We start from the raw sequence: 15911 nt of genomic DNA, 5'->3' as shown, positions 1-15911 counted from the left end.
AGGGAGATACTGATCATCGCCGACTCGGTGGCGTCGTCCCTGTGTCATAGATGAGGCCGTCTTTATTCTCGAGGGCCGTTCCCTGGCTGAAGTCCAGTGGAGTTGGTGGATCTTTCCTTTCAGGGCATCGCTGGCTCAAAGCCGTAGTCTTTTAATTGACTGTCCAGGATGTGGAGGGCAAAGGTTAATCCACCTGAAGAGTCCAGGGGCATCTTCGCATGTGTCGCGGAGAACAACTGTACCATGCCGATGACTGCCGGTAACCACCATGTGCTCTGAGAAAGTTCAAGTTTGGATTCACGACCTCGAGTCTCTATGACACTGGCCCTTCATGCGCCAAGGTCCAGGGCATGGACATGATAATAATAACAATAACATTTGGCACGTCCAAAGTAATTTACAGAACAGATTCGATTTTCACTTTTTTTTCGCGATTCAAGTCTAATGAACCTGATGGTGTTTGTGGCCACCTGAATGGATAAAAGGACAATATTCATCTCGGTTTTACACTGCACTAACTCCTGAGGGAAATATCTGTCTCTTCATAAAGGCTCCGCTGTGTTCACCAGCTGGTCGCCAAGTGTGTGTGTCTGTCTGATGTTCGGGACTGGGCAGATAGATTACATCCCTTTTTCTGAGAACAGGTGGAAATGATGCTGATGAGACTGGCGAGAGTGAATCCAAACAGTCAAGTTGTGGGCCGCAAACCAAAATACTGAGCTCAAATGCTGTAGTCAGGTGATGATTCTCATAAAAAAAATTTCCTGCAAGTTATGGATTTTTGGGGGCCGATACAGAAATTAGGACATTTTTCTGATATTGATATACCGGCTGAAAGATATATATATATATACATAATAAAAAAAAAAGATTTAGCAAGGATTCCCAAGATGTACTATACGAAATGTAATTAAGGCTTGATATTTAGCACTTTAAACTTAAACTTTTCATATCGGCGCATATCTGCAAACACACTTTCAGTGAAAGGCTCATATCGGCTGATTTTTATTGGCCAACCGATAAATTGGTCGGGCTCTATTTCACACAACCCGGCGCTGTTGTCAAATATAAGTAAAAATAGAAAGGAAATTAGTGAACGGTGAAGAAAAGGGGATAAAAAAACGTGTGTACAGAAGGACAGAACGCCCAATGGGCTGCAGAGAAGCGAGGCGCGCGGTGCAGCTGGCTCTGTTGATGTGGTGGTTTTCTTCTCTGGGATGGTCTCAACACACCTCAGGAAATGGTTACATGCATTACAGCTTAATAAATTACTCCTGTGCCTTTCTGGGGGCTGACGGAGCAGTTTGCACGGTGGGAGAGGAGGAGGACTTGATTGTTGTTTTGTGAATTGTATTCTGAGGGGGGGGCTCTGCTTGTTCTGTTGCTGCCGTTGCTTCATTATCGTTACCAACAGTTGATGGAGTTGGTTGTTTTTTTATTCTGTGTGAATGCAAACGCATGAAAGATCCTCGTACGTTTCTCCATCTATCTGTATTCATAAGTAGCTGCGTGTCTCAAACTGCGTTTCAGTCGGATTGCACTGCAGGCAATTTACAGAACCTGGTCCCGTGAAGCACACCGCCTCCCACACTTGCACACACGCGCACACGCGCGCGCACGCACGCACGCTCTCATATATACACTAATGATGAGCAATAGTGTCGTCCCTACGGTGTTATACCTCTGTATGCCCCCTGTATGAAAAAGCGCCACCCCCCACCTTACTCCTGAGAGTCATGGGAGTTACGAATGGATATAATCAGTAAGCTCACCTATTCACTCTTCCCAGGAAAAGGAGCTCATTATTCTCTGTCCGTCCTTTCTCCCGTCCCTGTACAGGGCCTCTCCCCCCCCCCCCCCCCCAGCCTCCATCCTTCTGCCGCTCTCTGCCCATTCTCCCTGTCTTCTGCATCTTTTATCAGAGTTATCGATCTCTGTTCGACTGTACCGTCTTTGCTCTTTTGTCTAACATCCTACTTTTTCTGTATCACAACAGTATTTTTTTGAAGTCGTTATGGAAAACTTGAATTCCACACACTGTTTGGTAATTGGCCCCTGTGTGGCTTTAGTTCAAGAACTTATTCACAAAATGCTTCCTGCATGGTGGAAACAAAGGTCCATGGAGTGAAATTGCAGAGATAGTCAAGTCAATGTAGCCATAAATCACAACGGCGGTTATTTCGTGTCGCACAGGTGTGCGGCGTAGTTTTTATAATATTATTTACAGACACTCAACATTCAGCAGGAAAGGATAGTGATACACAGGGCATGTTGGGGTCTGAAAGGGCCTCTCCCCGCACCGCGAGGAGCGTCTCTTGTTGTGGATGATGAATATGTTCAGGCTCTGTTGCTAGAGCATAAAAAAAATGTCACTGTGGATATTCCTTTTTTCTCTTCCCAGTGGGTAACCAGCTAACAGATGTCATGGCCTTTCGAAATCGGTTGTAGCGAGGAGCAAATGACCTTAAAATGCTGGGGCACTTTTCCCCGGGCACCGTATTTGGTCCAATCTGTGTGATGAATTCTGTGGTTGGCTACGACACGTTCCTTGACAGAGAGCCCTTCAGGTTTGGTCGTCCAGGTGTGGAGTGTTACTGTCAGCACGAGAGCGGCGCTGCCGTCATCCAGCTGCAGTTTCTCATCAATGAGGTAAGTGAAAAAAAAAATGAAAAAAAAATGTAATCACACTGCTAAATTACTTCAACAGTAAACCCAGCGCTGTCTTACAAGGACGGGTAACTCCGCGGTAAATAGGTTATCGAAAGTATATATTATATCCTGCCCTAGTATTTCTCTTGAGTCTGTAAAAAGACTTGGGGGCTGATTCATGGATGTTCATCCCTGGTAATCTCATTTCACCCATAAAATGTGCCAAAAGAAGAAAAAAAAGGTTCCTACTGTGTGCCATTGGAAGGGGGTGGATGATTGTGGATATGATTTCACTGGTTGTTTGAAATAGCTCATTGGCCTTATCTGCTCCTCTCTCTCCACTCATTCCATGTGTTCAAACAACATTGAATATAAGTTACTACTTTAAATTGAAGTAAATGGTTAAAGGTTAAAAGGTATCCTTTTAAAATCATTCTAAAAATCAACTCATTCAGCACTTATGATTCATAATGCATTGAGTTTGACTTACTTTTTCGACCAACTTCATATTCATGAGAAGTGCAGTATTTCATGGTCAGTCGTGAGTCCGTGTTACTGTGACTCAGCAGCTCCACCATACCCTCGGGGAGAGGGGAGATGATTTTTAGTGCCTCCCACATGCACACATGCACTCATATACGTATTGTGAATCATCATCCCTTCTTGGGAGGAAGCTGTATGTTTTATTCCATGAAGTCCCGGGGAACGAAGTGTGACTCATGCATGTCACAGACCAAATGTGCAATATGTTGGATATGAACGTCTCACTAGTTATAACCTACGTGTATTGCAATTATGACACCTGCGTTTTTGTTTTCAAGCTCTTTTTATCATCTTTGCTCATGAATATAAGATGACACAGCTCGTCTGTTGTGACAGGGAGCGCTGGTGAGCGCTCTGGCGGATGACAGTGTCCACCTGTGGAACCTGAGGCAGAAGAGACCAGCCATCCTTCACTCCCTCAAGTTCAGCAAAGAGAGGTAAGTGTTCCCACACAGAACCGCAAATGGTGTGGAAGTCTGCAAAGTCGATGTGTCCGCCTCGCCGCCGCTCCGTCTTCTCTTCCCCTCTCAGCTTGTCCCCTCCCTCCTCAATCAGGCTGTCACACTCGCTCGGCTGCAACACGAACCGTGGCTCTTCGGAGCAGGGGCTTGTGTCACAGTTTGCCGCCTGCGTGACTGTTAGATTTCGCCGACTGCCACGCTGTATGCAAACAGACGGCGTCTCATTCGGCAAATGTGTCGGATGCGCCCGCAGAGCTGTGCACAGGGCAAAGGAGGAGGAGGCAAAGAGGATGATTTTCGCTCTCTCTTTTTTCGCTCTCTGTGTTTCTGTCTCTGTTCCTCTCGGTTGGCCTCTAACTAAACTCTCATTATTTGGGTCACTCACTCTGCCTTTGAGGCTTTCCCATCACTGGGCCACAGGTGTGAACCCACCCATGCACCTGAAGGTGTACACCAGCCGGTCGTTACACACAAACACACGGCATATAAACAGAAACACACAGGAGCCATTAATATCCACAGCTGCCCACACTACCGGACATAAATACACACACACACACACACACACACACACACACACACACACACACACACACACACACTCTCTTTAGGATGGTTGCTGTGTCTCTGCACGGTTTATTGGGAACTTTTTTACAAGTAATTGTACGTGTGTTGGAGTTCATTAAGTACAAACTGTGAGACCTTTATATTATTACTAATCCCGTTTTAATGCATATCATAACTATTGAGATGAATCGGCTTCTGTTTACGTCAGTATGCAAAGGTAATGAACTTTCAAAGACAAAGCTTGTGATACATTTCTCATCACACTTTACACTTTGTTGCCTTGAGGTTATTTCATCAACATTAACGATGTACATTGTGTCAGGGCCAATTTGTCTATATTTGTCACGCAACATCCAAGAACTAATATTTGCTGACAAGCTTATTGCTGCTGCTATTACTGACAAGCTACCCAAGTTATTCTCAAAGGAAATCTACCTGATAAACAGGATAAACATCCCTTATTGTGTTTAATAAAGTTCTCAAATTACAAATTTCAGACTGCCCGTTAAGGCCTGAACACAGAGAGTTAAACTATCTAAGGTTGTCAAATGTTGTTAAATGGAAAAAGAAAATTGCTGCATGAAAGGAATTAAATCAAGCTAAAGCCAAATATGCTTTCAAAATGACATGTTGCCACGATACATGTATATAAAAGACAAAAAAATTACGATGCCTTCCTTCCGACATCAAATGAAGATGAGTGGAAATGCAAAATCACTTCACCTCAAGGAAGTTGGCGGCCACTGTCTCCTCCAATCACAGATGCAGTGATTACCCATCAGAGCCAATCATATCACTGGCCGGGGATCTGTCACCGTGAAAGTGTTTAACGGGTTAAACGTCAGCGCCGATGATCTGTGACGGCGCTGACGTGATGGACAGGTGGCCAGCAGCGGCTTTTAGGGCGGGCTGTGTTCTTGCGGAGGCGGTTGACCGCCTCTGACATTTAGAGAGCACCTCCGTCCAACGCAACGACCCTGAGACATGGCATCGGAGAGAGGAGCCGAGTTACTGCGAGGGGATGTCAAGATGGGGGGGAGAAGCTGCAGAGTCACATGAGACATTTGGAAGAGGGACAGCAGAAAGTAAACCCGAAGCAAGTGGAAGTGGAAGAAAATGAGGCTTGTGAGGAAGAGTAGATGAGGAATATACAATAAAACAAAACAGAAATAAGGAAGGTTAAGAGGAAGAAGGATGAGCGGCTGCAAGTCTACTCTTCATTCCCTTCGCTCACCCCTCATCCATACATAATACGCAAGGACTGGACGATTAGAGGGGGAACAAGCAAATGCCTGAAAATGCTGTTCAGCCCCTGACGACGATTTTACCTGAGGGCTGTGCTGTCCAACAGAATACCAGTCGCTCTCATCTGCATACAGCAGTCACGTGCGCAGTCAGAGTACAGGAGGAGTGTCGCGCTGCGCTGATCTGAGAAGTTGAACGTCGATGCGCGTCAGTGCCATCTCCTGACGTGATGACAGGCTTCAACCTTTGATGATGTGCATCCAGACCTAGCCACCTTATGGACTCATATACAAAACAATGTATTGAATTTATTGTCGTAAGTGTCGTCCTTGAGGTCTTTGACATACTGGCAAACAGCATTCCGGTGTCTTTTGGCACCACGTGCTGGGGCTTCTGCTCTTCTCTGGATCAGGTAGAGCAATAAGAAGCTCGTATTTTTTTTTTACATTAAATATTTTAATTTTGCATTAACTTTATCTGTGACCAAAAGGCGCCTTCTGACAGGTACAAAACTTCTCAGTCTACCACTTCTTAGTATCCGTCATCTGGTTGGGGATTAGCCATGTGTTTTTTTGCTCTAATGCATTCATTTGTGCTGCCGTAATGCTATGGCTTTGGTGATTCAGTAGTATAGAAGAAAAATCCTACTCGGCAACAAACCTTCCAGTCTTAAGCTCTGTATTCAGGCAGGAAATTTGAAATGCTTTCATGTCAAAGGTAAATGTGTCTTAGATTGCCATCACATTGTGTTCAAGCCATTTCCTACATCAACAAAAGCAGAGTCGCCCAACCAGAACTGCCCCGACAGCCTCCTAACGGGGTGCAACTGAATAAAGAAAGAAACAACAGCCTGACAAGGCGCTCATGTCCCAAATACTTCTAGGTACATCATTAGCCCCGGAGATTCTGTTTCTGCGAGGATATCACATGGATTTAGATCAGGAGATCAACGACACGTTTGTGTCCGTGGGCTGGAGCGAGGCAATTATCTTAGTTTAGCATGAAGACTGGAGGCAGGGGCGGGCGGGGGGGTCAGTTATCCTGGGTATCTCCAGTTTTTAAAAAATACAGCTTCCAACATCCAAATGAACCAGTTACATCAATTTTGATTTATCTTCTCATAAACAAAAATATAAACAGGATTTTTTTGTTGTTGTTTGTTTTAGAGCCAGCAGGGTCACAGCCTCGTGATTGGACACAAACAGTCCAAAACTGGCAAACAGATCCAATTATGAACAGGCAGGAATCCAAAGTATAAAAAAAATGGCCCAAACGCAGCTGAAGATAATGATCTGGCACCTGAAAAAGCGAGGAGAAAAAAAAGGAAAAACGCTTTATATACTGAGGACTGAAGTGTTGGGTTTGAGCCAGGCTACTTTCTTCCATCTGCTTATGCTGCATTAATATGGACGATATATTAACGTGACAATATATTAACTCACCATTCAACAAAAAAGGGGCTTCGGCCATTTCTGAAGATGTCAGAACACCCGGAATGTTCAAAGTTTCAAGATTGGAGGGCGTGAGTACTGTACACGCCTATTTGAATGCAAAGACATGAGGGTGCTGTTGATTGTTCTCATCTAGTTATCGAAGAGAAAAATGGTTTCATCTGTCTTCTAGACGACTGGCATCAGAAAATTGGATTCAAATGTTTTATTTGAAAACCACTTTCTAAACAAGTAGACAGACTGTAAAACAAAACGAAAGTGAACGTGTCTCTTCCACTAACTTTTGTTCTTTCAAACGTTTATTTGTTAAGATAATTAATAAGTCATTAACTATGTGTTTTGTCCGCCTATCACAAGGACCAATTCCATCACTCCACACAGATCCCTCTTCTTCCCACCTTCCTTCCTCCTTTCTCTCCTTCTCCTGCTGAGGATCAGTGTTGATGGGTGGAAGCAGTGTGGCGGAAAGCCCTCCAGCGTCAGCATCCATTCACATCAGATCACAGGCACCAGGAGGGAGGAGGCAAGGGCGGGGAGGAGGAGTTGAGACAGACTGGGCCTCAGCCAGAGAGCAGTGAGTCAGTCTGTGGGTCGGAGTGTGGGAATGCAGGCAGCGCAGAAGAAATCCTGTCGAGTCATTCTGGCGTAGGACGCTCTCATCACCTCCTGGCCTCGCAGGAATGGAATGCACTGCAGATGCGGATGCTGTCGTCAATGCAGGATGATATGTTGGGAGATAATAGGAGGGGGGGGGGGTTGCGGGGTCACCATATGTACACGTCCACACCCACCGCTCACACAAATGAGACCTGATCTTTTTTAAGGACATGCTGTTTATCCGAGCAGCAGCTGTGTGTCCTTGATATATTTGGTTTGAAACGATCGTATCTCTGCCCCTGGAAACTGATCAGTTACAGCATAAATCTCACATTTGATCGCAGCAGCAGTCACAATACCTTTGAAAAACAAACAAACATCTACTTCCGTAGTTTGTCTTCATTGGTACATTGACTGATAAAATTGTATCATTCATCACAGCAGAGTTTACACTGAGCTCTTTCAGGTTACTTCAGAATGATGGTTGAGGATTACTGTCTATCCCTCCAAAACCCTGTGGCCCCTTTTTCCACTACTTGACATTATAACTGTACAAGTGCATGTATTCATTGCTGTAATTACAAATTTTTTTGAGGTATGTTGTGGTAATAACATTTTTGAAATGATCAATGTTCTTATCATTCTAAAAGAGAATAATGGAATAAGACAAGAGGATTAACATGAGCTTAGAATATTTTACAGTCAATGGCAGGTGTTATATTTTGGTACAACTTTCATGCTCTTGTGCAGACAACCATAATTCTGAGTAAATTACATTCTTACATAAAATGTTTAATTTTCAATTGTAAATTATGTGTCTAATTATCCTTTTTTTTCTGCGGCAATGGCACACCTTAATTACAGGGCTCAAATCATATCCTTTTCACACCACATTATTATATAGTCAGACAATCTGCAGTGAGTGGTCAGGGCTTTGCTGAAGCGCAATTTAATAGAAAATGTGCAGTACAAGGAACCTTTAACCAGATGAAGGCAGTTTAGATCAAAGTTTTACTGAGTGATGACTTTCTAATGACAAACAGGCTCAGTTTGCTTCACAGGAGCAACGATCCTCTTTGATGGCAACATCATAAAAAAAAAACATCATTTGTATTACAAATGATGGTTTTTCTAAAGTTACCCCCTACTCCCCAATTAATTCGCAGTGAACCGTGCTCCTCTGCATCTAGCCATAGGTGCAGATCGCCTCCGAGTTGTGTGTGGCAGGCATCTGTTAGTTCTGATGCAATGTGTTTGGCCCTGAGCCTGCAGGCTGGCAGCTGCCTTTGTGTGTCGTGACCACTCGAAGCCGGAGACTTCACCGGGAGACACGTGCGTGCACACCAAGTGTGAACACAGTGATACAGAGTGAAGTACACACACTTGTATTTGGGTGCACGCAAGCACACGCAGAGAGACAGACACACACACACACACACACACACACACACATGCAAAGTGTGAGCAAATTTGTATAATGATGCTCCTGACATTGCCTCTCAGTTGGCCTGCAAACACTGGCCCACAGAAGATTCTATCAGTTAGCTCATATGTGCACACGTACAGAGTTCACACACATATATATATATATATATATATATATATATATATATATATATCTATACAACATACATTTACATACAATACATATGTTAATACACTAATTCATACCAGTCACTGAGAAGCATGTTAAAATGCAAATATTCACAAGAGTCACATAAGAACAGAGACATTGGTACACACAGTGTTTTTATTTTACAAAGCACACAAGCTCACACTCCAGCCTCATATACATACAGTAGACGAGGCACATCTGTTTGTGCAGATGGAAGAGGGACATTAAATCCAGCAGACAGTCTGCCTACTGGATACGAGGACGCCACGAGTTGTCGTAAAAAGTCATGTTGCTCTTAGTCATCTCGCCTGGTTGAGTGAGTCTGCGCTTGTGTGTGTATGTCAGCGATCAACTATTTCAGCAAGTCAGCTCTTACTCCTGCAACCCTGTCTTCTAAAGATTCGGGGAAAGACATACATATATGTATATATATATATATATATATTTTATTTATTGTGTACATGTTCAACAGTGTGGATGAGATTAATGTCAAGTAGCCCTGCGACTCTGCTTAGAAATAGGAATATATTCATGTGTTAGAGCTGAGCACCTGGGCAGTGAGGGAGGACTGTGAGTGTGTGTGTGTGTGTGTGTGTGTGTGTGTGTGTGTGTGTGTGTGTGTGTGTGTGTGTGTGTGTGTGTGTGTGTGTGTGTGTGTGTGCGCGTGCGTGCGTGCGTGCGTGCGTGCGTGAGACTCTCAATACAGCCCTGCAGCGATAGTGTGGTAGAGGGATACAAGCTCTCTGAACATTAAAACACAGGGAAGGTACCTAAGGTCACTGCAAGGACATGTTTAAACCAGTTTGCTGTGTCCGTATGTATAACAAAACATTTTTTTTAACCCTATCAACCTCTAATTAAACTACATCTGTACCATTAACTTTGCCAAATACGTTAGAGAAGAAACATATTTTTGGCCCCAACTGCCCACAGAGACATTTGCTAACAGTCGAGGAAAATTTTATACTAAATCAACCTATTTGGTTAAATAGGGTAACTTTGTTTTTAAGGGGGGTTTGTAATGATATGTAGTGTGGAAAGTTTGTAGATCCCTTACATCTAATTGTGTTTTCTCTCAGTGTGAGTTACTACATTCACATAATAAAACTTGTGCTGAGTGATTCTAAATATGAGTTAATACGAGATGGGGTTACTCCAGTGCGTCGTTCTTAGAAATAATGGACAAAGAGGAGAGCGTTTTAAAAAGGCATGGTTACAGATTTAGTTCCCTTCTTCTTAGGTGGGTTTCCCTGCTGATGAAATTTGTGGGGGGGGGGGGGCTTTCTTGTTTAAAGAGACAAGCCACTGGCGTCGATAGGTGTTGCTTTAAACCGCCATAGAGAATCAAAAAGGATCACCGGCGGAGCTGGACGACCTTGAGATATTAGCAGACTGGATTACTCAGGTTGTACACTTATTATTCCTTGAATGGATTGGAGGTTGGGTCGGAAGATGGATGAAAGAACAGAATGATGAAAAAGGGATGAGAAGATGAATGGATAGCCGCGGTGAAGGTGGGGAGGGTTTATAACCTCTCATTAGGCTTAAGTCTGATGGATGGATGAAAGGAGGAGGTTAGTGGGCTGACGATGAAAACAGGGGGAATTATGGGTATCTCTGCCCTCATGTGTCCTGTATGTCTGCAGACAAACGGGCTGACCCAATGACTCAAAAATCTATTTGGTTGCTACTGACATCTCGGCTGCCTTGACGTGATCGGAGAGGTAAATAATCCTCTCAAAGTTTTGCATAATTTATTTCTCCTAATAGGACATCAGGTGGTTTTCAAGAAGCCCCTGTCTCCCGGGCTGTCTGCGTCTTTCTTCCCGGTTCGTCCAGCCCTTGTTCTTCCACTCTTGTCGTCTCCTACACCTCCCTTAACACTTGTCTCCTCTCCTTCTCTCTCTCTCTGCAGAATCACTTACTGCCACCTGCCCTTCCAGAGTAAGTGGCTGTACATCGGCACAGAACGAGGGAACATCCACATCGTCAACGTGGAGTCCTTTACGCTCTCAGGCTACGTCATCATGTGGAACAAAGCCATTGAACTGTGAGTGTTACTGTCCGATGCAGTTTTGTTTTGTTCTTCTCCTTCAAAATGCTGCGTGATTTGGTGTTTTTCCCGATTGGTGCCACGTGGTGGGGGGGTCATATACAAAATAAAGGACTGATGCGTCGATCAATATTTGAACCCTGTATGAATCCTACTCGTATCGCCAGTGCCGCAAAACCGATCCTGGGGTCTATCGATTCCCCTTGCCGCCCCTTAATTGGGGTGAGGGATGTTGTGTGATCAGCATTTTGCCTTTCAAAAATGTTGTTGTAGTGAAAATGTAACGAGATAAGAAAGAATCATTTGTCAGTCCATCATATCCAGGCACAGTATCACACTTGGTGGTAGTGAGTGACCTGTCTCTTCCCTGTTTCAATGGATCTGTCAGTTTGACAGGCTCCATTTTGGTTCCCCGCTGTAGCGACTTAAATTATTCACTGGAGCATTTTGCTTCTCGCTATCCCCTCATCCCCCTCTCCGCGCGGGTGTGTGTATTCAGAGAGAGAGGGAGAAGAGGAGGAGGAGGGGTGGAACAGGTGTCTGCCTAGATCCGTGGACGGCGCACACACACACAGACGTCTCGTCGAAAGGAGCTGCAGGGAGGAGAAGGCGAGAGCGAGTGGTGGGAGAGAGGGTGGTGGGGGTGTGTGACGGAGAGGAGTGGGTTGGATGCGACAGGGCTTCTGCCTTGGGAAAAGGACACGCAGAGAGGAAGTGCGATGGAGGAGAGGAATGAGCGGTGACAGAAGGATAAATGCAGGTAACAGAGGGCAGCGCAGACGACGGCGGGGAGGGAAGTGAGGAGAGAGAGGTAGACGGAAGAGGTTTCCAATCAAAGAAAAAAAAAAAAGGGCAGGGGAGGAAGGTAAGGTGTGATAATGATAAGATAGAAGCAAGATAATACAGAAAGGTCGATGCTGGGGCTCTACTTGACAAGCAATCATTTTTCACATGTCTTTTTTCCTTTTCTTATTTCCCTTCGCTGTCCTTCAATGCCCTTTTACTACGGCCGTCCACGCATCACTCCAATATATCACCTCAGTTCCAAAGGTGTTCATGTGATCATGAAAGAGCTCTATGATAAGTCATAATGTATCTCAGGGGTGTGAGAAAAAAAGTTGATTAAAAAAGGGGTTATAGGAACCCTCTGCTGTATGTGCCGCCATTGGGAAGAATAATTCACTCAGCGCACATTTCTTGAAAGTTACTGTGCGAGGAACCGACCCAACCAGGCACAATTTGGCGTGAAGAATCTCTGTAAGTGAGACATGGGATCAAGCCTACAATAAGGAGATATTACACACACACACACACACACACACACACACACACACACACACCTTTAAGAAATATCCTTTCGGAAATGTCAACCTTTGAAATACACAACTTTTTAATCAAGTGAAATATTCATGACATAAACATCTGGATTCGTATTTGAACTCGTCTGTTCTCTGGTTTAATGCTAAATCCCCTTTGGCCACATCAGCCTGGATGTTGCACAAAAAAAACCAAGAAAAGGTAGTCTTATCTAAAACCCCGGAGTTTATGGCATAATATGAAATCGAACCCTGTGCCACTCTCACGTCAAACAAAAGGTCACACGGTCGCTAAGTGGAACTTTAAGAGTCCTCAACATTCACCACGTGTGCTTGTCCAAGATAATCAAAGTCAGAAATGTCCGTTTATATTTGCGCCAATCCAACGACATGCACTTTCATGCAACAAATGATATCAGTTACATTTGAATGTTCCATTTTACAACATATGGACCTGCATATACACCTCCGGTCCCATTTCTCACTTTTCTTAAGAGTCACAGATACAGGAGACATCTCTGCATCTGCCCTCGTCCTTGCCCTCTCCTCCCCGTCCGCTGCCGGCCCCCCCCCCCTGAAGAATAACTGCTCTCTGTAGAGAACCCTCCCATCATCTCTCTCCGCGCCGTGCTCCGCCAACCCCTGACAGCTTTGTTAAGCCACCAAGCGGGTCCTTTGACAACGATGTTGTCGCCATCCAAACTGTAGCTCTGCACAATTAGTTTGAGGAAATGAGGTTCCCATATCTTTCGGTTCAGGCCTCAATCACTCACAGAGCCGTTCTGGGGAAATCTGGAGTCTTGGAGGTGGCAGCGGTGCCAGGGGAATCGATTTTTTCGGTGTTTGTCACAGATGCTTTCAGTTTGCATATCTGTCCGAGAGTGTCTGAGTGGGTCTCCGTGGTTCGCCTTGATGCGGATCAGAGAGGTGCGACATTCCTTTCTAGTTCTGTCGTGTCTCCTCCCCTGCCAGCTGTGGGGTTGTGGAGTTTTTTTTTCCATACCTCTCTCATTGCTCTCTTGTGACGCTGTCATCCGGTGAGCGTAGCACTTGAGTTGGACGGATCGCAGCGAGAGCTGCGACGATTGGTCGAGAGACAGAAAAGCTCATCTGCAAAAATGGATATGATTGATTAATTGTAAAGTAGTTAATGACTGTGGGTTGCAGTTTCTCTTATCTAGAGAGACTATTGCAGGAAAGTCTTATTTGAAGACTTTGCCTCAAGCCCTGCCTGCTGCGCCTCTCTGCTGTTGCGAATGTTGTGATGAAGCCAGGATGTGGTGTGCACTGACTGAGGTCATCATCTCTCGGGCCTTGCTATTCGGAGACAAGCCGCAGTGGCTGTGCCAGTGGCCCCGGGCCTGACCTGGCCTGACCAAGTGCGTTTGTATGACTCACAACCCGTGTTCCCTCGTACTGTACTGAAAAAGACTGACGAGCTGCTTTCAGACATGCACTGAAGTCCTGTGATTTTGCTCAGGACATTTTCCAGAACTTGTTCCTGCCAGCGCCCTTGTAAAATTTCCGTGAGCCCATGTGTAACACAGCAGGGAGATGTCCCCCCCCCCCCCCCCCCCCCCCCCCCCCCCCCCTTCCTGAAGGTTCTGGAAATGTTTCTGCTGTTGTGAATGCATCCGACCCGGACAATCTTTTGCTGCGTTCTTCGTGTGCGAACGGCAAGCTGCGGTAAATGTCTGGACCCGATTTTCCAGAGTTCATGTCTGAAAACAGCTGTGGACAAACACATACGGCACATAACTGCACGGCAGGAAAGGTCAGCGTTATAGACCAGAAGGACATTGCACAAGGGCCACATGTAAATCTTGTGTTCACGTGATGCATAATTTGTGGCCACGTATGCAAGTTACTGTATAGGCTGGAATGTTAATATGTTTGTAGCTGGCAGCATACGTTTGTTTGTGTGTCTGTTTGTGTGATTTGATTCAGCTTGATGGTCAGTGGGTACAGAGAGCCGCGGAGAAGTGGGACAGGAGTGGCAAAAATGTTAACAGCTTACGATGACACATAGTTCATGTGAATATGTTCGCCCCCCCGAGGCCTCTCCCGTTCTGACCTCTCTCATCTTCTCCCGCTCTCCCGCTCAGGACCCCGAAGCTACTGCGAAGACTTGTTTGCATTTTGTCATGCGTCTATGTATGTTTCTGCGTACTGTGGTTTTTTTTTGAGCACTCAGCTGGTGCCACACAGCACACGTTGGGGAGTAGCGGGCAGGCTGCAGGTGAAGACCCTGTACAGTGACCTTTCCGAGGGGACATAGCCCTCATCCAACCAACACCCCATGTACCCAAGGAAATGAAGTCACGTACAGATTACACGTTTGTTGTCTTTTACTGACACAAATCTTTCTATTCAACACAATAATTTGAATCAGCGCTGCTCCTAAGGCCATGGCCCAATCTTGATTTCAGTCTTGTATTTATAGATAAGTTCTGCCTGTTGCTTGTTCGGACTGTTTCGTTCGGTTTAGTACAAGACTAAGCCTTTTATTTAAGTCTACTGAACATTAAAACATGTGCTGTCTTTTAATAAGGTTTTAAACAGACACCAACATACTGTCCATCACAGTTTTCCTGTTGGAGGGGATCGAATGCTAAATGCTGCTGGTTTGGTCAATTTGAGGATTCTGGGTAGAGGGCTTGTTTGTTCATGTACTCGCTGATGTTGGGTTGGGGGGGGGGGGGCTGGAACTGCACCGTCATTCAGAATATGTTTTCTATGCTGGAATAATCCTATAAAGCAAATCTTGTATGATTACCTTATGATGACAAATGAGCTTCAGACACGCAGGTGGAGTCTTCCGATGTCACATGCGTGTCCTGCGTGTGCGGTGACACTGTCATGGCGACTGTGCCTCCGCTGCCTCGGAGAGTGTCACCCGTGGTGACACCAGATGTTCAGGACTTCACTGTGCGTGTGCTGTTTCAGTGTGTATGTAGTTACGCTCTTCAATAGGCATGCTGAATGAATACCTGTGCAAATCTTTTTTTTTCAGATCGGAAATCATAGCTTATATTTAGTTCACGTGTTGCTGCATATTTGGTGTGTGTGTATATGTGTGTGTGTGTGTGTGTGTGTGTGTGCGTGGTTGGTTGGTCCTCGCAACTTTAGAAAGTCAAACGTGTCCTTTTATGTGTGTGCAAGAAAGAGTCCACGTTGGTGTCGTAGCACTGAAGCGTTTTCCAAATTCAATGAGGTGTAGCTCCTATTGTTTAAGCGTCACCCACACTGAGAGACAATTACCATCATGTTGCGCCTGTGTGTGTGTGTGTGTGCGCATATGTGTGTGTGTGTGTGTGTGTGTGTGTGTGTGTGTGCGTGCTTGCGACACATGATATGTCTAGCAATAGTGAATTTTCCATAGTGTAGTGAAGGCACCATTGGGTTAGGGGACAT

At 45.1% G+C, this 15911-nt stretch overlaps 1 protein-coding gene across 3 annotated transcripts in view; it reads left to right on the top strand.

Annotated features, from left to right (window-relative positions):
• The window catches only part of stxbp5a (syntaxin binding protein 5a (tomosyn)), a 76941-nt gene that overhangs the window by 27882 nt on the left and 33148 nt on the right, over positions 1-15911 (top strand). For all 3 annotated transcript variants that reach the window (XM_035618122.2, XM_035618120.2, XM_035618118.2), the window contains exons 4-6: positions 2568-2649; positions 3529-3629; positions 11044-11178. In XM_035618122.2, coding sequence (XP_035474015.1) covers positions 2568-2649; positions 3529-3629; positions 11044-11178 — 318 coding nt within the window. The remainder of the gene's footprint in view (positions 1-2567; positions 2650-3528; positions 3630-11043; positions 11179-15911) is intronic.

The sequence above is a fragment of the Scophthalmus maximus genome, chromosome 18, assembly GCF_022379125.1.
Source record: "Scophthalmus maximus strain ysfricsl-2021 chromosome 18, ASM2237912v1, whole genome shotgun sequence".
In the NCBI taxonomy this organism is placed as follows: domain Eukaryota; kingdom Metazoa; phylum Chordata; class Actinopteri; order Pleuronectiformes; family Scophthalmidae; genus Scophthalmus; species Scophthalmus maximus.
Note: the sequence above shows the minus strand (reverse complement) of the source record. Positions and strands in the feature narration are given on the sequence as shown.